Raw genomic sequence first — 20,244 nt, 5'->3', positions numbered from 1 at the left:
CCGCCGACAAAAGTAACCCCTATATGTCGTCTTTTCAGGCGACACAAAAAGGAATAAAGTAAAGGCCATCAATTAAACAGAGGTTAATACATGTTGGAGCTGGGCCATTGCAAAATAATTGGCCTGAGTTGCAACTGAGAGACATTGGGCCTATTTTTCAGATTTTCATTAAGTTAACAAATTGGTAACGTCATCATTGTTAATTTTCAAATCTTTACTGCTCTGGAATTCTAATGGATAATCTGCTGTATTACTAACAAAATTGTTGACAAATGTTTCAATTGTCCTGATTACATTTAAATATGTGAGCACAACATTAAATAATTCACATTTAAACGTTAACAATGATGTCGTTAATCATGCTGTAATCTTGAACCAAGTTCTAAACAATTTGCCAATTTATAAGCGTATGAGCACAGGGGCCATTTATCACAAACTGGCCAAATTCTGCCAAGTTCAACTCATGTGTTTTATATCTTTGTCAAGCCATTGTGCAGCCAATGGGCACAGAAAGACCTTCATAAACAATAACATATAAATACATTGTGCAGCCTGATGTTAAGAAATTTTCTTAATCCATATCTTATGAATTGGTATGACTATTCAACATACAGCTATAAGGCTTATATATTCTTCATATTTCTTGTCAGATTAACAAACATTTTTGGTGTAAAATCTTCATATCTATTTTAATACTTGTATTCATTGAAGTTTGAAATGCTGGACCACCCGATTGTTGTCAAAAATGGCTCAATACCTTTAAGAAGTCTGCAAGTCAGTACTAAAATGGAATGTTACCTACCTTTTTGTTTGAGCGTTTACACCAGACAACATTGAAATATCCACACTGCGATGAAGCCTCCTCTGGTGCTGAAAAGGTAAAGAAACAGTATTACATGACAGGGCTTTTTCACCAAAAATTGTGAAGAGGCCTAGCCTTTTCATTTTGGGAAATTTAAACGCGTGAAATTCTGCAAATTGGGAAATTCAAATTGGTAAAGTTCTCAAATTGGGAAATTCCACATATGAGGATTGACGACACCTTTTAAAACGTATGGACTTCCAATTAATACACATGTAGATCTTATTGGGGGAGAAATCATGTCTGTGACATCTCTTTTTTAACATGACGCAATAAAAAGAGAGGGAGAGAGATTAGTTTTAATCTTCATAGAGTTGAGTCTTAATTGAGGGGAAGAATTGATACAAATATATGGAATAAATGGTCCTGGAATAATGTTTTAATTATACAGCATTCTTCTGTTAACTTAAAAGATAAACAGAATAATTTGCGCAAATAGAATACATTTTTATTGTAAATTTTTGAAGAAAGATCTACCTTTTTGGGAAAAATATCTGGGAAGTGGGAAAAAAATATCTGGGAATTGGGAAAATATGCCATTTTTCCCAATTGTGAAGTAGCCTAATTTCGGCCCCTAGCAAAGAAGGTGAAAAAGCCCTGCATGAGATTTAATGAAGTGAAACCATTATATTACTATTATTTTTAAACATACATATATATATAATAAATAATAATAGTATGATAGAACTTTCTCAAAATGAAAGAGAAAGTCTAGGCCAATATTTACTAAAGAGTCTTATTCTAGAGTCTGAGTTTGAGACAAAAGACTCAACACTGCATTGAAAATCTGAATTTTAATGTAAAAATGTTATTTGAAGATTTGTTATGGTATAAAAGGCTGCAAATATTTAAATTATCATTTTAAATACAATTATTTGCAAACCTTTTGTCAAAATTTGTTTCATTTAGATGTAAGACTGACAAATTCAGTTTGCATCCTTAACAAAAACAAAGTAAAAAGGTAAATGTGAACTGACTTTACAGTAACACATTATATCAAAATCTTCTTACTTAATATTTTAATCAAACTTTATCTGGAATATTATTATATAAACAACAAATAAAGTTCCAAACAAAAGCAACCAGCTAACTTATTTAAATCAGTTAATAAAAAAATATTTTTGTAATACTTACTAGCATTTTCGCTGTCACCAGCGCCTTTGTTATCCTTCTTGTTGCTCACTACAGGTGCGGTAAAACCTGTTCTTTTTGCCTCCACATGTGCAGATACTCTTGCACTGCTAGATGCAGCAGGGAGAGTAACACTAGGGCCGCTTCCTGCAATAGGGGCCTGAAATCGTGGCTTCTTCACAACTGGGTCAACCTCTTCTGCTCTTTCAATGCATGTCACATCAGCAATTTTGTCAGCAGAATCTAGCCTGTAATTCATTCCACATACAAATACAACGTCACTAGTACACTTAAGATGATGACAACTGTTTAAGACATGATTCTCACCCTGGTACTGCTTAAAGGGGCTGCACTCCGTATGATGAAATAGCCAAAAAAAAGAGAAAATTGTTGAAAACTGACATAAACTTGGTATCGATGTGTACAATGCATTAAAACATACTAACTGAAGTACCACATAGTTTACAATTAATTTATTTTTGCAGTTTTTTCGTACTTTTCCATTAAAAAAGTGATTGGCTAGTCAATGTTATCACGTGATATTACCAAGTTAGTTCTATAGATTAAATATTCCAACTGTTTAGGGTAAGCCTTTGTAGCACAGTGGATATAACACTGGACAGCAATTTTGGCCACACCGGTTTGAACCCGGTCTTCGACCCATTTTTTTTACAATTATGATATCAAAGAGTAAAACATTTTATTAAATAATTCATCTGAGATTTGTTACAGAACAATTTTTTTTTTGGTGCCACTCTGGTGTATAGTCCCTTTAAGCGAGTGTGTTTCAACAGAGCATCCCATTTTCAATAAATTCTCAACTCACAGATATTATTTGATTAAAGCACAAGAAGTTCTGGTTTTAGCTAAAGAGTTATGAAAGGTGTTACATGATAGCTTTATCATCTAAGCGTTATCTACCCTAGTGAGTTAAATACCTAGGCACAGCCACATGCTTATCAGTTCTAGTTTAGATATCGTACAATACATGTCGCAATAAATAGTTAGAGCACATTTAGTGTCGTTCTTAATTTATATGTATTCCTCCATAACATAACAAAAAGGTGCCCTTTTTGGTTTCACCTCATTGAGAGCATGATGTGCACACTTCTGCCTTCATAGAATTGAATAAATTCAGATAATCAAATATTCTTTAATTTCAATTAAAATAAAGAAAAAGCCAAGATTACGTATTTGGCAATTCACCAATTGCAACCTAATATTATCTTAATTACACAAAATTGTTTACATTTCCTGTCAAATTCATACAGTTCAAATTCATCACAGCCTGATACAATGCACCCTTTTCTCCCTTGGCACCCAGCCCCTCTTCGGCAGCATGCTACCCTTATTTTTAAGCTTTAAACCATATTAAAAGTTTGTTTACAACAGACACTTAATGTACATGTTTTGTTTTACTTACTCTGGGTTAGGAAAAATCCTCTTCAGCACATGGGTCTGCTGCAATGGAAAAATATGTGTATGCTTACATAAATTTGAGATGGCTGTCTGCAATCTGGGATTTATAATATTTCTTGATGGGAATTCAATTGCTGACATTTTACACAATACTTTCATGGAAAGAGAATTTCTTTTATCATTTTAATCATATACATATATATATATATATAAAGTGTCTTTACATACTTGATAAAATAAAATATTGTATTCCAAGAAAACTTACTAATTCAAATGAAATATGTCAATGTGTCTTTACACAAGTGTATCACATAATGAAAGTAAACATGAATTTGAAATAGTCTTAAATAATAGATGTGCTATACGGAATTCTTCCAAGGATTTGCCATGTCAAAAATTGTAAAAAAGATCTGTCAAAGTACAATTATTTGGACTAGCATTTGAAAGTTGCATTGCTAGTGATAAGTGACAAATGGCTTAAACAAATAAACATATGGGAAGTAAAAAGAGTATGATAAAATAAGTCTCAATTTATTATATGCAAACAAACAATAATTGAAGTAAACATTCACTTTGACAGGTTTGCGATCTGTTCTGTCCGTTTCAGTCAGAGATGCAGTTCTGTTGCCGAGGAGAGGGGCCACAAACTTGGGCCGATTCCCAGTCTGACTAGGGGCTGCTGATCGACGCATAGTTTAAGATTTCACTGCTGGTTTGCCCCTTGCATGTACGTTAGTATGCGCCACAGTATATTAGCAGTTTCTGTAAAATTAAAACAAATTTGCTATGTGCGAAACTAAGCTGGATCGATTCAACTTGGTACGAATCAACAAAAATGTAGAATGTATTTTAATCCTATAAGGTTTCTGTAACATGCAAGTTGAGAAAGGGCAACTTTTTTAACTTACAATAATTCAACATAACAAAAAAAACTCACAGATAATAATGAATGATATTTTGCGTCAAAGCGTTATAAATACCTTTTTCAACTTTTCCGCGATATTGTTTGAGTTCAGTCCCTTGATTGTGACAGGAAAATTGTTTGTGTACGGTAGTGCTTGTGTACGGTAAAATACGGGAGATACATAGTACCGTCTCCACTTCCGGAAAAAGGACGCTTTCAATTTGAGACGTGTCCTTTCAAATATTGATTGAATTAAATCGATATAAAACTTGTCAGCTATTGGAATTTGCAAAAATGGACGGAAATAATATATTTCTTTCTTTATGTGCGGTCATATTCACTTTTGGAGAAGTATGGTCATTGGAGAAACCGAAAGGAATTGAAGATGGTAATTGAGTTAATTGAAATATTCAATTAGTAAAATTAATAGATACTGTACTGGAAACCAGGTGCGCAGCTGACTCAACGCAAATATGCAGTGGCAAAATGAAATTTTGCAGGTCAAAGTTTCTGCCATACTAAAAAACTAATTTGACATAAGAACCGAAGTGTGTAGTGGTAGTCCACCTAAATGGCCATCAACAAGTCTGTGACGATTTTTTTTATTATGGCAGATTCAAGACAGGGAAACTAGAAAACTCAAATTAATAAAAAAGGATTCCTCATCGCTCATTATTGTAGCTAGGGATAGAGGGTGAAGGGGTTAATATGCTGTCTGTCATTTGATCTGAGTAATTTCACATTGGCCTTAGCTATGCACCTGGATACTAGATGCAACAGTCTTTATTTAAAGTCAACTATAGGATTATAAGTGACATTAGCTCAATGAAATTTTTCGACATGAATAACAAACATATGTAACAAATCATAATAAATTGATTAGAGCACGTACTGTTGATAACATAAATTCGTTTTCCTGGCCGTACAGTCAAACCACATGCGCACGGTTCCGTTAGTTGACATACCACTGCAACATTGTAAGTAGCATTACATAAATAGAAATTACAGCATAGTAATGAGTAGTTGGTTAGAAAATCTCATATCTTCTTAAGCTTGCTAGAAAAATCTTTGAAAAGTATTGCTAGGAGGTACTTAATAATGTAATCTAATTATAGCCACAACAATAGCGCGTTAAGGATTTTTAGCTTGACTATTCGAAGAATAGGTGGGCTATACTACTCGCCTCGGCGTCGGTGTCCGGTTAAAGTTTTAGGGCAAGTTGGGATTTTCACTTATAAGTCCAATTCCTTTCATTCAATTGAGTTAATACTTCACACAGTTGTTCAGAGCCATCACATGATGAGGTTAGATAACTCCATATTATTCTTTACACAGATTATGGCCCCTGATTGACTATGAAACTTAGGTTAAAGTTTTAGGGCAGGTTGGAATATTTATAAATAACTTCTATACCCTTCATTCAATTGACTTAATACTTCACACAATTGTTCACGACCATCACCCAATGAGGTTACATAACTCCATATCCTTAATACAAGTTGTGGCCCCTGATTGACTTAGGTTAAAGTTTTAGGCAAGTAAAAGTTAAGGGCAAGTTGGGATTTTAATAAAAAAACTTCTATCATACCTTTCATTCAATGCACTTAATAAAATTCAAAATTGTTTACGACCATCTTACAACAAGAAACATAACTCCATTTTAACCCTAAATACAAATTATGGCCCTTGAATGATTTTTTTTTTCTTTTTTATTATTTAATTTCTTTTGAAAGGCACATATTTAATATATTCTTAACCGCATTTTCATATTGAAAGACTAGCGTCATTGTTCGGGCGGGCTTTTTTTAAAATTTCTTTTGACAGGCACATTTTTACATTGAATCTTATCCAGTTTTTAACCAAGGGAAAACAAGGAGGGCTATACTAAATGGCCCTTGAATATATATATATTTTTTTTTAAATTTTATTTTAATTTATTTTGAATAGCATATTTGTATATTCTTTACCACATTTTCATAATGGGAAATCAAGTTATTTGAATGACTTGCGTCATTTTTCGGGTGGAGGGAGGGCAGCATAAAAGTCACCTTATGTATTGAATAATTTTAGTTAGGTTTGAAATAAACAGACCAAACTTGGTAATATTACATTGTTATTGTATTCACTTCAAAGTCAAAGCAGCGAAGTCTTACGACAGCTCTTGTTAAATATATTTTGACATTCATTTTGTTACTGTAACGATGCGTAGAGTCGCTCAAACAAAAATCATCAAAGACTCTGAAGCAGCTGTTTATATAATATGGATAAGTTATTTAAATTTTCTAGATTTTGCTGACATTTTCAGAAACAGTAGCGAAAAAAAGTAATTTCTATCAAAACAATTATTAATGTGTGACTAGTCTATTTGTGAGTACCAATATGTATTAAAAAATAAATACATATAGGCAGTAGGGATTAATATTGGTCTTAAATTATAATCGATCATGTGAAGTAATATGTCAGCTAGAATATATTGATCAATTTTTTTGACCGTGTAATTGGAAGTCCAAATTCATAAAAAATGTTTGATGAATTCTTATGTTCCGTTTTTGATTTTTTTAAAAAAAAATTTAGTAATGATAAGATTTACATTTTAAGCTGAATTTAAAATTATTTATACTGTTCTGCCATTTTTTTCTATTAATAAAGAATAAAGCCAAATAGCAATATTATTATCATTGACAACACTCTATTCTAAACGATCCACTTTGCAACAATATTTGATAATTGTTTTATCACAAGTAAGCAATAATGGGCACATTAAGTAAACAAATGTTTTAAATATTTATCATATGCTTTCAGGTTGTTGTTTGCTTAAGTCAAAAGTAGTTTTGCATAGAATTATTTGCTTCAGTTTAAAATAGCAATATATTTAATTGAGTGGGCTTCAAAAGTTATAATATGCATATATTTATGAACAATGTACTCAATTTGTTGCACAAGATTCAGTATGCAAGGCAGAACTGCTATCAAACATGAGAGAGTAAACTTATACATGCATGTCAGTGAGATCTTTATTTAAGTTTTAGGATTTTGATGGACAAAATACTTCACAAGAATCCTGATGTCTACCTTTGGGGCTACTTTGTTCTTTCTGTTTTTCAGATGTGTACTGCTTGGGTTGTCAAGTTACAGTGAAAGGTACAAGGTGATTTTGTTTTGCTTGTACAATTGTGTATTGTATTTTTGTTAATGGCAAAACTGAGGTTTTAACAATGATATAATTTAATTCACATCACGGCCTCTGAACAGGAGAGATGTAAAATTCCTTCCTTTTATATGGAGTTGAGTCTGTTTTGCGTTGAGCCTATTATATGTAAATTATGATAAAAATGTTGGAATTAAATTCAGTAGAAGATAATAGTTTTTAATGATAAAACAAGTTGATGGTTGCTTATATTTACTTTTTAAGAAATATTCAACAGTAAGGCCAAAATTGAGAGAGTGAGACTTAATTTGTTTAAAATGATGCTCTTGAATCATTATAGAAATTGATCGCATGTTGCGGAAAAAACCAACACGAGGTATTGGTGAGACTGTGACTCGTGCACTAGCTCAGGTCTGTGAAAAACAAGTTCTTGACAAGTATGAGCTCAAAGCATCCAGAAGTGTGGAAATCTGCAAGCATATCACCAGTATGTATATGCATAGCAAATATTTCAATTTGATATTATTTCTGTCTCCCCTGCGAAGAGTTGTTTTACTTTGGATTACTGTGTCACACTTCTGTTTCTTAATATTATTAAATTTTGAAAGACTTGTTTTAGAATCTTTTAACTTGGTAATACCATATTTAGAATGTGTGTGTGTGAAATATATGTAGTGTGAAAATATGCTTGTATTAATTCCTAAATTCAATATACTCCTGTTATTTACATTTATAGTTGATATATTTGGAAGTTTTTGATGTATTTGACAGTTCTAAATTCAAGCAATTCTTCTTCAGAGGATGAAGGCCTTGAGGCTGCACTTATTGGGGAATACGGAAGGTTGCACGCACAGGGGAAACAGACATCATACATGGAGATGGCCAGCTTAATCTGCGGTAAAATCATTAAGGCCTGCGCACCAATGCGACCTATTGAAAACATGAAAGATGTAAGGGTTTATTCTTTTTAAGCTTATACTCATTTACTATAAGTCATGCATGTGTGTAAAGCAAACCATGCCATGGACTTCATACTTAACAAATGATTGTCAAGTCAATTTCAAGTTTACATGATAAGTACTTAAATCACCTTAGTGCAATAACTCAATATCTGCTTCTATTTCTATATGCAGTTATTGAGTTATTGCACTAAGGTGACGTAACGTTCATGGAAACCAGTCGTGGTGGTAATTTTTTGTTTAAAGCGACATTCTTATTCAAAATCAATTCATACACATGTATAACAAACATAATTTTTGAATGATAAACCTATAACTACATACTGGATAATGCATTTATGGCAAATATTTATTACTGATAACAAGATTGTAACCGTGTATTTAATAGCTGAAAAAGCCAAAAATAATAAATTATTTGCAATTGCTAAAAGATTTAGTGCGATCTAATATCATCTCATAAGATAGAAATACCTTGTTTTCTGCACCTTTCTTTCAAATTCAACTCGGTATGCTTCATAAGAACCACTGTTTTGGACTTTTATTCATGAATCCTTTTTGGTATATAAAAACAATTCTTTTAATTGTGGTAAATCTTATTTGGGAGTAAGAGTGCATCTTTAATGCAAAAGCAAATGTTCTTGCTGGGGATGGAAACTAGGTTAATGTCTCTTTGACACATACACCGGTATACGGTACCCCCACACTCCCTATATAAGCATGTTGGTGGTAATCAAGGGTAGTCTGTTCATGTATAATAAAATATTAGAAAAATCAATTTGCCATTTCTAGGAAGATGGGAGTATCACTTACGATCCTGAGACAGAGGGTTTTAAAATCAATCCTGGTAAAAAGGTTCGGGTAGCTGGGTCATCAAGCAGCAATGACTCCAAGAAAGAACCAGTGAAGCAGTCCAAGCCTGATAGTATACCAGTTCGCCAGGCTCACAATCATGAAGAATTGTAAACCATTCTGTGGAAATGTTTTAAAGGGAAATAATCACTTCCTGGAGTTCAATTGGAACACCTCGGCCATCTCCACCATACAAAGAGCCTCAGATGTATGCTTATGCAGGAGTAAAATTACATGTAGTTCATAAATTTAATTATGATATTTTAATTAATTGTAGTGCTTCAACATGTTATTCTTATTACTTCATTAAAATTGATTCCCAGTGAAGTGTATTATTGCATCAATCATTAAGATTCCTAAGACTTATGTCCCAAGGCTTAACTGCTATATTGAAATTACTGCAGCATAGTTAAATGTCAAGAATTCTGACATTTTAAACCATCCATATACATCCCAGGTAGTGTCTAAGGAAAATAGCTGAGATGCTCCGATTGCCTGGAGTTTTTGGTGTTTCAAGGAATATGATCTGATTTTTTGTAGATTATAACTTTGTGTTTTTTTATATATATATTCCAAGTGTGGTAGAAGGTTAATGTGTCTTAAAGACAAACAAAAAAGCTGACCCCAATATCACAAAATATTGAAGTCAAATCTCAATCTCAGTTTCAACTCATTTTACCACATAAAAGCACACTACGATTAAAATCTTGAATGCTTTTAGTATTTTAAACCACATTTCCTCATAGAATATGTTGATAAAAACATTTAGTCAATATTTCAAAGAAAATTTATTCTATAACTAAAAATATATTAGTTACTGTTTAAAACATTGAGATGTACCTTATCCTTGCTGCAGAATATTTTTTTGGAATCATGACCAAAGTTTTAAATCAACTTATTCAATGAAAGAATGCTCTTTTAAAAGGTGTAAAAACATATACTAGTATGATTTTTAATATCTTGTGGATCCATGTGGTAAAATGAGTTGAGACTGAGATTGAGATTTGACTATTTTCATAATATTGGGGCCTGGAACTTAGTAAGAGATTAACTAATGGTTTATTTTTTTATTATTTAAGACAATCAAAAACTACTTATAATCAAAGTTTTGCTGGATTTTTTCAGTAACTTTTAGGATTTATTTTTGTAACTGGATTAAAATCAATTTTTTAGACTAACATTTACCTGCATTAATTTTTTATTGAACAAGATGCACTTAACTTTTTTTGTCTTTCAATGCTCAATTTACAGATGTAAAATGTACTGTTGATGATTTGTTGAAGCTTTGAATATTGCATATTGGTATTGTATCCTTTTGTAAAAAAAATATTTCAAGAGTGTTTTATTTAAACAACGTTTTGCAATCATTTTGCAATCATTGTACTGCAATATTTCTTGATATGTTCTTATTATGTTCTTATTATGTATACATTTTGACTAGTGATGTTGTAACAATAGTTGGGTTTCTTTGTGTTGTAGTAGACATTTAGAATTATAAATAATTTGTTACTAATTATTGTTATATAGGTGATAGATGTATATCCGTCCACTTGTAAATGAGAAAAACCGTTATTGATGTATGATCCATCCACTTGTATCTAGTCTTTGAGGAAAATACATTTTGAAAAACCTTTACAGCAGAAACAAAATAATTTCTATACAAAATTAAGGTAACGAAAAAAAACTTCGGAAAATAATGTATAAAAGTTTTTCATCAGCAGCAAGATTCAAGTTCAATTGTTTCTTTCTCGGAAATATTCTGTGCTCTGTTAACAATATCTACAAAGTAACCTTGTAATGGTCTTGAGCACAGTCATTGGGGTGAACATTTTTGTCACCCTTTGTCATGAAAATCAAATGTTGTTTAAACTCTCCTTACTTGTTTAATTCAATTTTTATTGTAATGTAAATCAGAGTAAACATTTCTGTGATATTTGTCATAATTATGTGTGTTATTTTCTTACTTCAAAAGCAGGAATCTTTTTATACAATTTCGGTTTGCAATAAAACTATTTATCTACATTTGTTGTTTTCTAAAGGCAAACATTTTTAGATACTATACAAGAGGGGAAACAAGAACTGTCACTGAAACATGGCAAATTCCCCTTATTTGAACTTGTTGCAAAGATAGTCAATTGACCTCTAAGTATGACCTTTGAGGTGCCTGGGCTGCAGTGTTCTTCAGATATTGATCAGAAAAGGATTCTCTGCTAAATGTAACCACAACTTTGACCTTCAAGTCAATAGCATTCATCTACTGGTCATGACCAACCTACCTACAAAAATTGAGGTCCCTGGGCCTCAGTGTTCTTCAATTAATAATCAAATACATATTTTCAGCTCCTTGTCATCTCAGCCTTCTAACTTTCAACTCACTGATCACATAATAATAAGGGTTCATTTGCTGGTCACCAACTTGTCTACCAAGTTTGATGTCCCTGGGTGTTCTTCAGTTATTGATCAAAAAGATTTTCAGCTCAACCTTGACCTTTTACCCATTTACCTCAAATTATATAGGGTTTACTACTGGTCATGACCAACATGCCTTCCAAGTATGAGGTCCCTGGGTCTAAGCATTCGCAAGATAATGATCAGAAACTGTGGTGTTGGACTGATGGACAGAGTCCTATTACCATATGCCACCTTTGTTCCATATCAAAAGCTTGGGAAATGACATTGTTACAAACTGCACATAGAAAGGCTTCCAATCAATATCTTTCAATAAAATGTTCAATATTGCTTTACAATTTACTGAATACCATGTTGAATATTTTAAACTGTTTACATTTATAATTGCTGGAGTTGTTTGCTTGAGAGCACACACTTTAAGAAGAGCCTCCGCATATGCATTTACTATTCAACCATTCCAAACTTAGCCTTTCTAGACTGGTTCAATCAATTCTGATTTATGACCCTTTTAATTTCCAATTTGATCAAATTGATACTTTTTTGCCTTCTATCTGATCTTTACCAAACTTGTTCATGTATACAGACATATAGTTGAAACATGTGATAACATGAGGTTATCTACAAACACCTTTAAATCTTAGCAAAATGATTGATTCATGTGCAATCTTTGTTTTTCTATCATTTTATTTCAAACTTCACTTAACAGTAAAAGTTTGCAAAGCCTTTAATACAGCAACAAAAAGAGCTTAGAATAAATAAAATAATACATATAAAACTTATCAAGATTTCTTATTTTCTTCATTAGAAATATTAACAACCGGTTGTGTTTCAGATGACGTCGGAACTAAAAACAAATCCTCTGAAGTAGCAAGTCTGAATACTATCTGAATTTTTGCCAATTTAGGATTCCTCTCCTGCAAGCATCTTATCCATGATATGAGGGAGTCTTTACACCCTGTCTGTGTGATGCACATTGCCAGAATTGTTCCGTCCTCCTGCTGATGAATATTCGGTCTAGGTACCAGTGCCTTTGGCTTCTCTGTATCAAATATCGTCTCAAATTCAAAAAGGTCTGAAATAAAGCAAACATTTTGTTTTACCATGAGTGTGTCTGAACGGACAACAAAGCTACTAGATAATGCGGGGTTTTATTTCATACATTAAGGTGGTGGTCAAAATTAGCGCATGCCCCCAAGGGCTGCACTTGTAAAATGTTGGTCATGCTTGCTCAAAATTTGAATTTGAATTTACTTGGCTTGAGCCATGTAAAAATTTAAGGATTTGGGCTTCTTGGTCCAAATGTCTAATCTGATTCTTTGCCACTGTACTTATTTGCAAATTTTAATTTTACAATAAGTTCAATAACACACTTAACACAATTCAACATTAATTGTTGCGTTGTGTTTATTTAGTTGAAGTTTTCTTCAAACACAGAATTGGCAAATAAAACTAAACTGCGCATTAAAAACAAAATCATACTGTCTAATTCCTCTTCCTCTGTAGGTTGTCGAAACAGCTTCGGGTCAGAATCTGCACGCAGTATAAAGTATGTTTGGTGAGCCTCCCTCATCCAGACTCTGAATCCCCCCTCCACATACATGAGCTGGTCCACTGGATGTAAGTTAATGAGTTCACATTGTGAAGGGCTCTGTGCTGAAGCTATAAATAAGTTTTCCTTCAAGTCCTCTGTTTCGGACACCTGAAATGACATAGAAAGATCGAAATAGCTTGCAATGTTAACATTACATGCAAGGTGAACAATTGGAATTGAAAGTTATTGAGTGTCAGAGGCTACATAAAAACAGCTACTAGTATTCAGGATGTAGAAGTAGACATTTATTGCCCTTAAAAGATTACAAAAGAACTAAAGGATATTGAATAATTCCTTTAAAATATCGGGCACACCATAGAAAGTGATGACAAAATAACCTTTCTTACTCCTACTATTAAAGCACTTTACTACTTTAAAATGACATGTGTTGCATGTTGTGACCCACTTTTTAAAGTGGTCCATATTTCATCAAGGTTAACATCATGACCAATTTTGAACATAATTTGACCAATCATTACCATGATATGGTTCCGGACAAGATTTTTCAGATTTGACCTAGTGACCTAATTTTCGATCATATGTGACCCAGTTTTATTTACGACCAAGAGTTCATCAAGGAAAACATTCTGATAAAGTTTCATGAATATTTGACCATGTATAATGCCTCTAGTATGTTACAAAGATTTTTCTAAGATTTGACCTACTGACCTAGTTTTTGACCCCATGTAACCCACTTTTTAAAGTGGTCCATATTTCATCAAGGTTTACATCATGACCAATTTTGAACAGAACTTGACCAATCATTACCATGATATGTTTCCGGACAAGATTTTTCAAAGATTTGACCTAGTGACCTAATTTTCGATCATATGTGACCCAGTTTTATTTACGACCAAGAGTTCATCAAGGAAAACATTCTGATAAAGTTTCATGAATATTTGACCATGTATAATGCCTCTAGTATGTTCCAAAGATTTTTCTAAGATTCGACCTAGTGACCTAGTTTTACACCCCATGTGACCCACTTTTAAAATAGGTCGAGATATGATCAAGGGGAACATTCTGACCAAGTTTGAACATTTACTGATCAATGCCTTCCAAGATATGGATTTGAAATTTTTAAGAAATCATCACAGCTTCTTTTACTTTATTGCAGTATTAACATCATTTTGGACCAAAATAAAAATAAGTCTTATGCTAACCTTCCAGACTTTAATCTCGTTCTCATAATCTATGGCCATTTTCTTCAGAGCAAGAATGGCTAGTTCTACAGGATTGACAGGAAGTTCGTGAGGAAGCTGGAAGGGGTTGCGATGATGGAATTTCCGCATCCAGTATATTGAACGTCGGAACTTCCTGTACACATGTCCATGCTCGCCAAATAACTCTATGAGCTGGTCCCCAAAGTCCCAGTCAGCCATCAATCCTGTGTATAAAAACTGAAGTGTTTTACAAAAGTTAGCCTTCCGACAAACGAGTAATTTTCCTTCTATTCCTCCTTCATTCTCTATCCAAATCCTGTTGGACAAAATTACTAATATTCAATTATTACAAACCTGGGTAGGAAGCCTCTGAGTATCACATACCAAGAAGGGTATCAGGCCTGAATGGAGAACCTTATGACCCATACAAAATTCTACTCTACAAGGGCAAAAAAGTGCAATCCAATCAAGCATGTAGCACTTTATTTGCTGTACAATTTTAACTTTATTTATTTAGCCTATTAAACATGGCCTCTGTTCTAAGCAAGAAAGTATGATGAAGAGAAAAAAAGAACGCCATGTAGAGAAAATGCCAAACCGTGTCTGTTGTTATTTTCAGTCAAAGAAGGGATATAAGTTAAAAAAATATTCAAGCTAGAGTTATGGGCCTTGCCTAAGTGATAATAATTTGCACCAGCCCCAATGGAAAAATCTAGTTATATCTGTATTTGGGCTATCCTTTTTTTCTTTATTCCAATGATTTATGGCTTTTGATTTTAGAGTATATATATATATAGTATACATAATTATAGAGTCAGGTTTTTTGATTTTCAAATATAACATACATAATTATAGAGTCAGGCTTTATCATGTAATTTTTGTGTCTTGCAAAATGTTTTCAAAGTTTCATTTCAATATTTTGAATGCTTTTGAGTTGTGGCCAAGCTTTAAGCTTCTTCACCAAGACAACAACAGCAAGGCTTTCCCAAAACCGGGAACTTTTCTTCAAAAAAACAACAACAACACCTAGAGTTTCCCCAACTGATTCTAAGAACTAACAACATGATCCTAAAGAGTCTACAATGCTACACAGGCAACACAAAACAGTACTGAATAGTTACACACCATTTGTTTCCATCTGTTCCATAAGCTCCACAACGATGTCCTGCTGCCTAGGGTAGTGGTGCATAGCGTACTGCCATACTGTCTCTAACACCATTACCTTTTTCGGCAAAACCTGAAAAAAGACCCCATTTTTTCATTGCAAACAACTTCAATGGGCAGGTTGTTCAAAACTATGTTAAAGTAAACAATCTTGTTAACATCACCGTTGATAACTCTATATTGGTTTACAAGTTTAAGGGATACACTTGTGGTCTAAAGCATTCCTTACAAGATCTGATATTACTGTAAACTTCAGCTGCACTTGCTTTGTTTAAAATACTAGCACATGAACAAATATTTTATTTGCTTTGTTTAAATATACTAGCACATGAACACATATTTTATGTTTAAAAGTTAACAAGGATGTTGTTAATCACATTGTCAACTTTAACAAAGTTCTGAACAATTAGGTCATTTTGTGTTAAATAAATATATGTTGAAAACTTAAACATTTGGATTAATTAGTTGAAAGAATGTCAAGTTCCTTATCAATCCAGCTCAAAGACATTAACACACATTCAGATAGTTGGTTGGCAAATAAAATAGGATAAACCTATGCAATGTCGTTTATTTACTTTAATTTACTTGAACTAGCACACTTTCATCCTTTGATATACATATTTTGACATATCCATATGTGTGTATATGTGTATATATAGACAATAGAAAAGGAGGCACATCTCAGGAAATATATATAGAAAACATGCAGTGAAAAATTACCCGTCGCAATATACGCATATAACAGTGTATAGCGGTCTTAAAAAGGTATCTCAAAGAAAGTAAATAGAATGCAAATAGTAAACCATGTGTATCCAACAATGCTTATCCAACAATGCTTATCCAACAATGCTAGACAAATTCAATTCTAGAAGATTATTTTTTTACTTTCTACTTTGCAATCATACAAACCTTCAGGAGAGCTTTGTAGCAAGACAGGTCTCTGTGAACACCAAGTTCCTCCATCTGTGCAAGGGCATCAGTGATAAACTCCACATGGCCCCTGCGATGTTCTTCATTCTTTGCTAAGTACACCTCGACGGCCTCTAGAAAAATCCATTTTTTCATGGCCCTTTCTTTTAACACCGGGTCTTTTGACATCTCTTGATTGTTCGACAGCATTTGTAGTCTTTTGTTTGACTGAACCTCTGCTAAGACTGCTGTATAATATTCTTGAAATTTTCGTTTGTGTCCTTGATTGGAGAACTGCACAGTTGATGAATTAATTGTACGACACAAATAGCATGTCATCATGTTATTCCATTGTTTAGGCAAGATCTTGCCATTTCCTTGAGCTGAATTTACAGTTTGGATAATCAATCCTGAACTCCTTAGTATAAACTTTCTAAGCATCATTTTAAGTTGTTAGAATCTACATGTATCTAGTTGTTGGCATAATCTGCAAGATATAAAAAGAGTTTGATAAAATACATGTCAATGTGGAATTTAAGGTCATCAGCCTTACCAGAAATAAGTGCACATACCCTAATGCAAATGTATCATAAAGCATGTCACAAGCCAAATGTTAGAGGGGTGAATTTGTGCACAGTTGTCTATGAGCAGTCTAGTATTTCTAAGTGTTACCTTGACCTCTTGCGTTTGCTTAATGTTCTAGACTTGTGTTTAGTATACCACACACCAGAATTCCACAATGTTATATCACTAAACAATGTTAGAAATTGTGTTTGACAAGATGTTTTTAATCTTTATTGATTATTTTGAACTTTCGAGAGCAGTGAGATTTCATCTGAGATCATATCTGTGATAATATTCTAACTGATGTATTTCTTTATTCTTGCTGAGTGCATGCTGAAGATTGTGGTTAAACAATTCCTTTAAAGTTTCACCAATATCAGGAAATTAACATGACTGTTACTTTATGAAGATTTATCAAGCACTTTGATCAACTACTTACCTATTCAAAAATTTCTGAATTTTTAATAAATATCATTTCAAATTAGTTATAAAATAATACTCATAAAAATAACAGTATGTTGTAACATAGTCCATATAAACAGCCGCTTCAGAGTCTTTGACGATTTTTTATTTGGCGACTCTGCGCATCCATACGCCACTTGTTGTTTTCCTAGCCAAGAATGACAGATTCCAGTGCTAAGTATATTAAGCGGAAAAATAACAGTATATTTAGCAGAAAAATAACAGGCACCTACTGGACAGTTTCAAAATGGCCATGCTTTGTTGACGGATGTCAATCTGATTTAGTGTTTCATGAAATACAAAAGTATAAAAAGAGAAAGGGATTTGGCTAAATTAATTAATGTGTACTTTTTGTGTTTATATTTAACACTGAAGTGTTAAGTTTTTTTATGTTACAGTTGAAGAATTTATTTTACATTGGCATGGATCGGTTGACTTGTGGTGCTTAGGGAACAAAATGAATATCCAAATGATAAAAAAAGTTTCCTAAATGTGCATTATTGTAGTTGTAATGCACTTGTCAATTGTAACCACTGCTCCTCCAGGTCCGGGGAATTGCGGGGACTTTGACTTTCGGTCCAGCCAAGCCCAGGTAAAACTTCCGCCCTGCGGAAACGAACTGATGGTAAAATCCCTGCCAAATGTCCCCGCACCCCAGGGACCCTAAGTGAGGCACATTCCCCGCTAAATTTGGCGCAAATACAAAACCACTGCATTCACCCGGCACTGCGGGGCCACCGGGAGGGTAAAAACACAGCCCATTTCCCCGGCTATCCCCCCAAACCTTGGGGGGCCGTGGTTACAATTGACTGGTGCATAACGATGCAAGCAGTTTAGACATGTCATGTGGAGTTGCTCCTGTGCTGTTGTGATGAATTTGTATTCTTACTGTCATAAAATAATTTTTCATAAGTTTAGACACTGGTAGTTGTCAATAAAAAATATAAAAAAAGGAAACACAATTATCCGAAAAAAAACATGAAACGAGTAATGGTTTACTTAGTAAACTGCCTATTTTTCTTCCTATCCGGAGACTTTGCCAGTCTCCTAAATACATGCAGTATTTCTTAAGGTGTTGTAAAATTATTTGGAAAGCAGAAATAGTTATTATTTTCATAACAGTTTTCATAAAATAAGAAAATAATTAAAAACTGACCTTATGTGGATTGATTCATGTTGGTGTTTTTATCTGACACACCGCCGGCTTTTTTGGGATTTATCTCCCTTTCATTTTGGTTACAAATCACTATTATTAATTGATTGACCAACATGAACATAAGCAAACTGTATGTATAGGGTAGGAAAACATAATCTAGTTTGCTTCTGCCTCCTGTGCGTTAATAACTTAAAAGCGACGTGATTGAGAAGTGGTTGCAATTTTCAATCACATATATACATGTAGATATAAGAGTTTTAGAACCAGAATGAGATAATTATAATATTGGGGTTGATACTCTCTTTTCGAATAGAGCCTTGGGTGTTTTTATGTGCAAGGTGCAAAACACTGATACACGGGAGATAATTTTTCTTAGTTTTAAACCAGTACTGAGTATCTGATAATTCTGAGGGCCAGGCAAGGAGCTACTGGTACCAAATATTAACAGAAGCCGTTGCTGTAACACTTAATTATAAGTGCAGTTGAGTAAAAAAAACACACCTATACAGCCCATTTTTATAGGGACTAAAATGAATAGTTTTAAAATCTGGTTTAATTTAACCATTCATGGGTTAAAGCCATGGGCCATGATTATAAACAGTCTCAAGTCTGAGTCAACAAGAAGGAAAGTTACAACAATTTTTTTTTTTTTCAATATTACTGCCCCAGATCTCTTGAACAAAGTAACGAGTGGGGGACAGACCCAGGACCCTATAATCCAGAGTCCAATACCCTAATCACACAGCTGTCTGAACAAATATAAAGCCTTTTTAATATCAAGGTTATAAAATAAATGCAACATTTATTTATCATAGATTTATTATTTATCATACAAAACTAGTTAACTTTAACATTTTTTAAAATATGAATATAAAAAGCAACAACATAATAACCAATTGTTTGAAATAGTTAACATGAACAATGTTAAACACAGATTAATGAAAAAAGAATAGGTAAATTAGGAGAAATAGAGATAATATAATGTTAATAGTTTGTGGTTGGAAAATTTATAACTCAATACTGTATATTGGGAGTTATAGGGACTGGTTAGGGACTACTTGTTCGCACATACCAGTTAATCGCCCACCCTGTAAATCCCATGTTTAACATTTTCATTAATCAAATGAAGTTGTTTACAAGAAAAACATTTTTTTCTCTGAAAGTAAGCATTTAATTATCAATTTTTAAATTGCACCAAGTTGAGCCACATTTCTTCCAGTGGGCGATTAGCGATTTTTTACCTCTTAACAAAATGGATAATATCTTAACCCAAAACACTTTTAACAGAGCAACATGTTCAGATTGATAGAGAATAGAAATTAATAAAATAATTTGTTATTAGTCGAACACATTTATTAAATTTTTATTTAAAAATAACAGTTTTCTGAAGTGGGTCAATTATTGGTACAGTGCACTGTCGTTTCAGTGGATTTTCTGAGTATGACTGGCAAATGACTCCGTTCTTTAAATAAGCATACATTATAAATCTTATCACACTGATTTTCAGATCAGGAGCGTAACTTTTTTATTGCAAAATTCATTGGAATACATTCA

At 33.1% G+C, this 20,244-nt stretch overlaps 3 protein-coding genes across 4 annotated transcripts in view; 1 reads left to right on the top strand and 2 right to left on the bottom strand.

Annotated features, from left to right (window-relative positions):
• LOC128221239 (DNA repair and recombination protein RAD54B-like) overlaps nt 1–4,426 on the bottom strand; it is a 38,062-nt gene extending 33,636 nt beyond the window's left edge. Inside the window, exons 1-5 of one of the 2 annotated variants that reach the window (XM_052929769.1) lie at nt 4,393–4,426; nt 3,985–4,174; nt 3,417–3,454; nt 1,997–2,241; nt 803–870 (exon numbers count right to left, since the gene is read on the bottom strand). In XM_052929769.1, the coding sequence (XP_052785729.1) occupies nt 803–870; nt 1,997–2,241; nt 3,417–3,454; nt 3,985–4,104 (471 nt within the window). In that variant the 5' untranslated portion in view covers nt 4,105–4,174; nt 4,393–4,426. The remainder of the gene's footprint in view (nt 1–802; nt 871–1,996; nt 2,242–3,416; nt 3,455–3,984; nt 4,175–4,392) is intronic. The other variant, XM_052929778.1, reaches the window with a different exon arrangement.
• A 101-nt stretch (nt 4,427–4,527) lies between these two features.
• Nucleotides 4,528–11,285, top strand: LOC128219669 (uncharacterized). The gene is made up of 5 exons (XM_052927568.1): nt 4,528–4,704; nt 7,422–7,457; nt 7,805–7,951; nt 8,263–8,414; nt 9,213–11,285. Exons 1-5 carry the CDS (start codon nt 4,611–4,613, stop codon nt 9,384–9,386), a joined length of 603 nt encoding a protein of 200 aa, XP_052783528.1. The 5' UTR covers nt 4,528–4,610; the 3' UTR covers nt 9,387–11,285.
• Nucleotides 11,286–12,356: 1,071 nt separating this feature from the next.
• Nucleotides 12,357–18,720, bottom strand: LOC128223193 (evolutionarily conserved signaling intermediate in Toll pathway, mitochondrial-like). Its single transcript, XM_052932487.1, has 6 exons — nt 18,691–18,720; nt 16,509–16,995; nt 15,561–15,672; nt 14,436–14,659; nt 13,161–13,380; nt 12,357–12,753 (listed from the first exon to the last, which is right to left on the bottom strand). Exons 2-6 carry the CDS (start codon nt 16,950–16,952, stop codon nt 12,461–12,463), a joined length of 1,293 nt encoding a protein of 430 aa, XP_052788447.1. The 5' UTR covers nt 16,953–16,995; nt 18,691–18,720; the 3' UTR covers nt 12,357–12,460.
• Nucleotides 18,721–20,244: the final 1,524 nt, after the last annotated feature.

The sequence above is a fragment of the Mya arenaria genome, chromosome 2 (genome assembly GCF_026914265.1).
Source record: "Mya arenaria isolate MELC-2E11 chromosome 2, ASM2691426v1".
Lineage (NCBI taxonomy): Eukaryota > Metazoa > Mollusca > Bivalvia > Myida > Myidae > Mya > Mya arenaria.
Note: the sequence above shows the minus strand (reverse complement) of the source record. Positions and strands in the feature narration are given on the sequence as shown.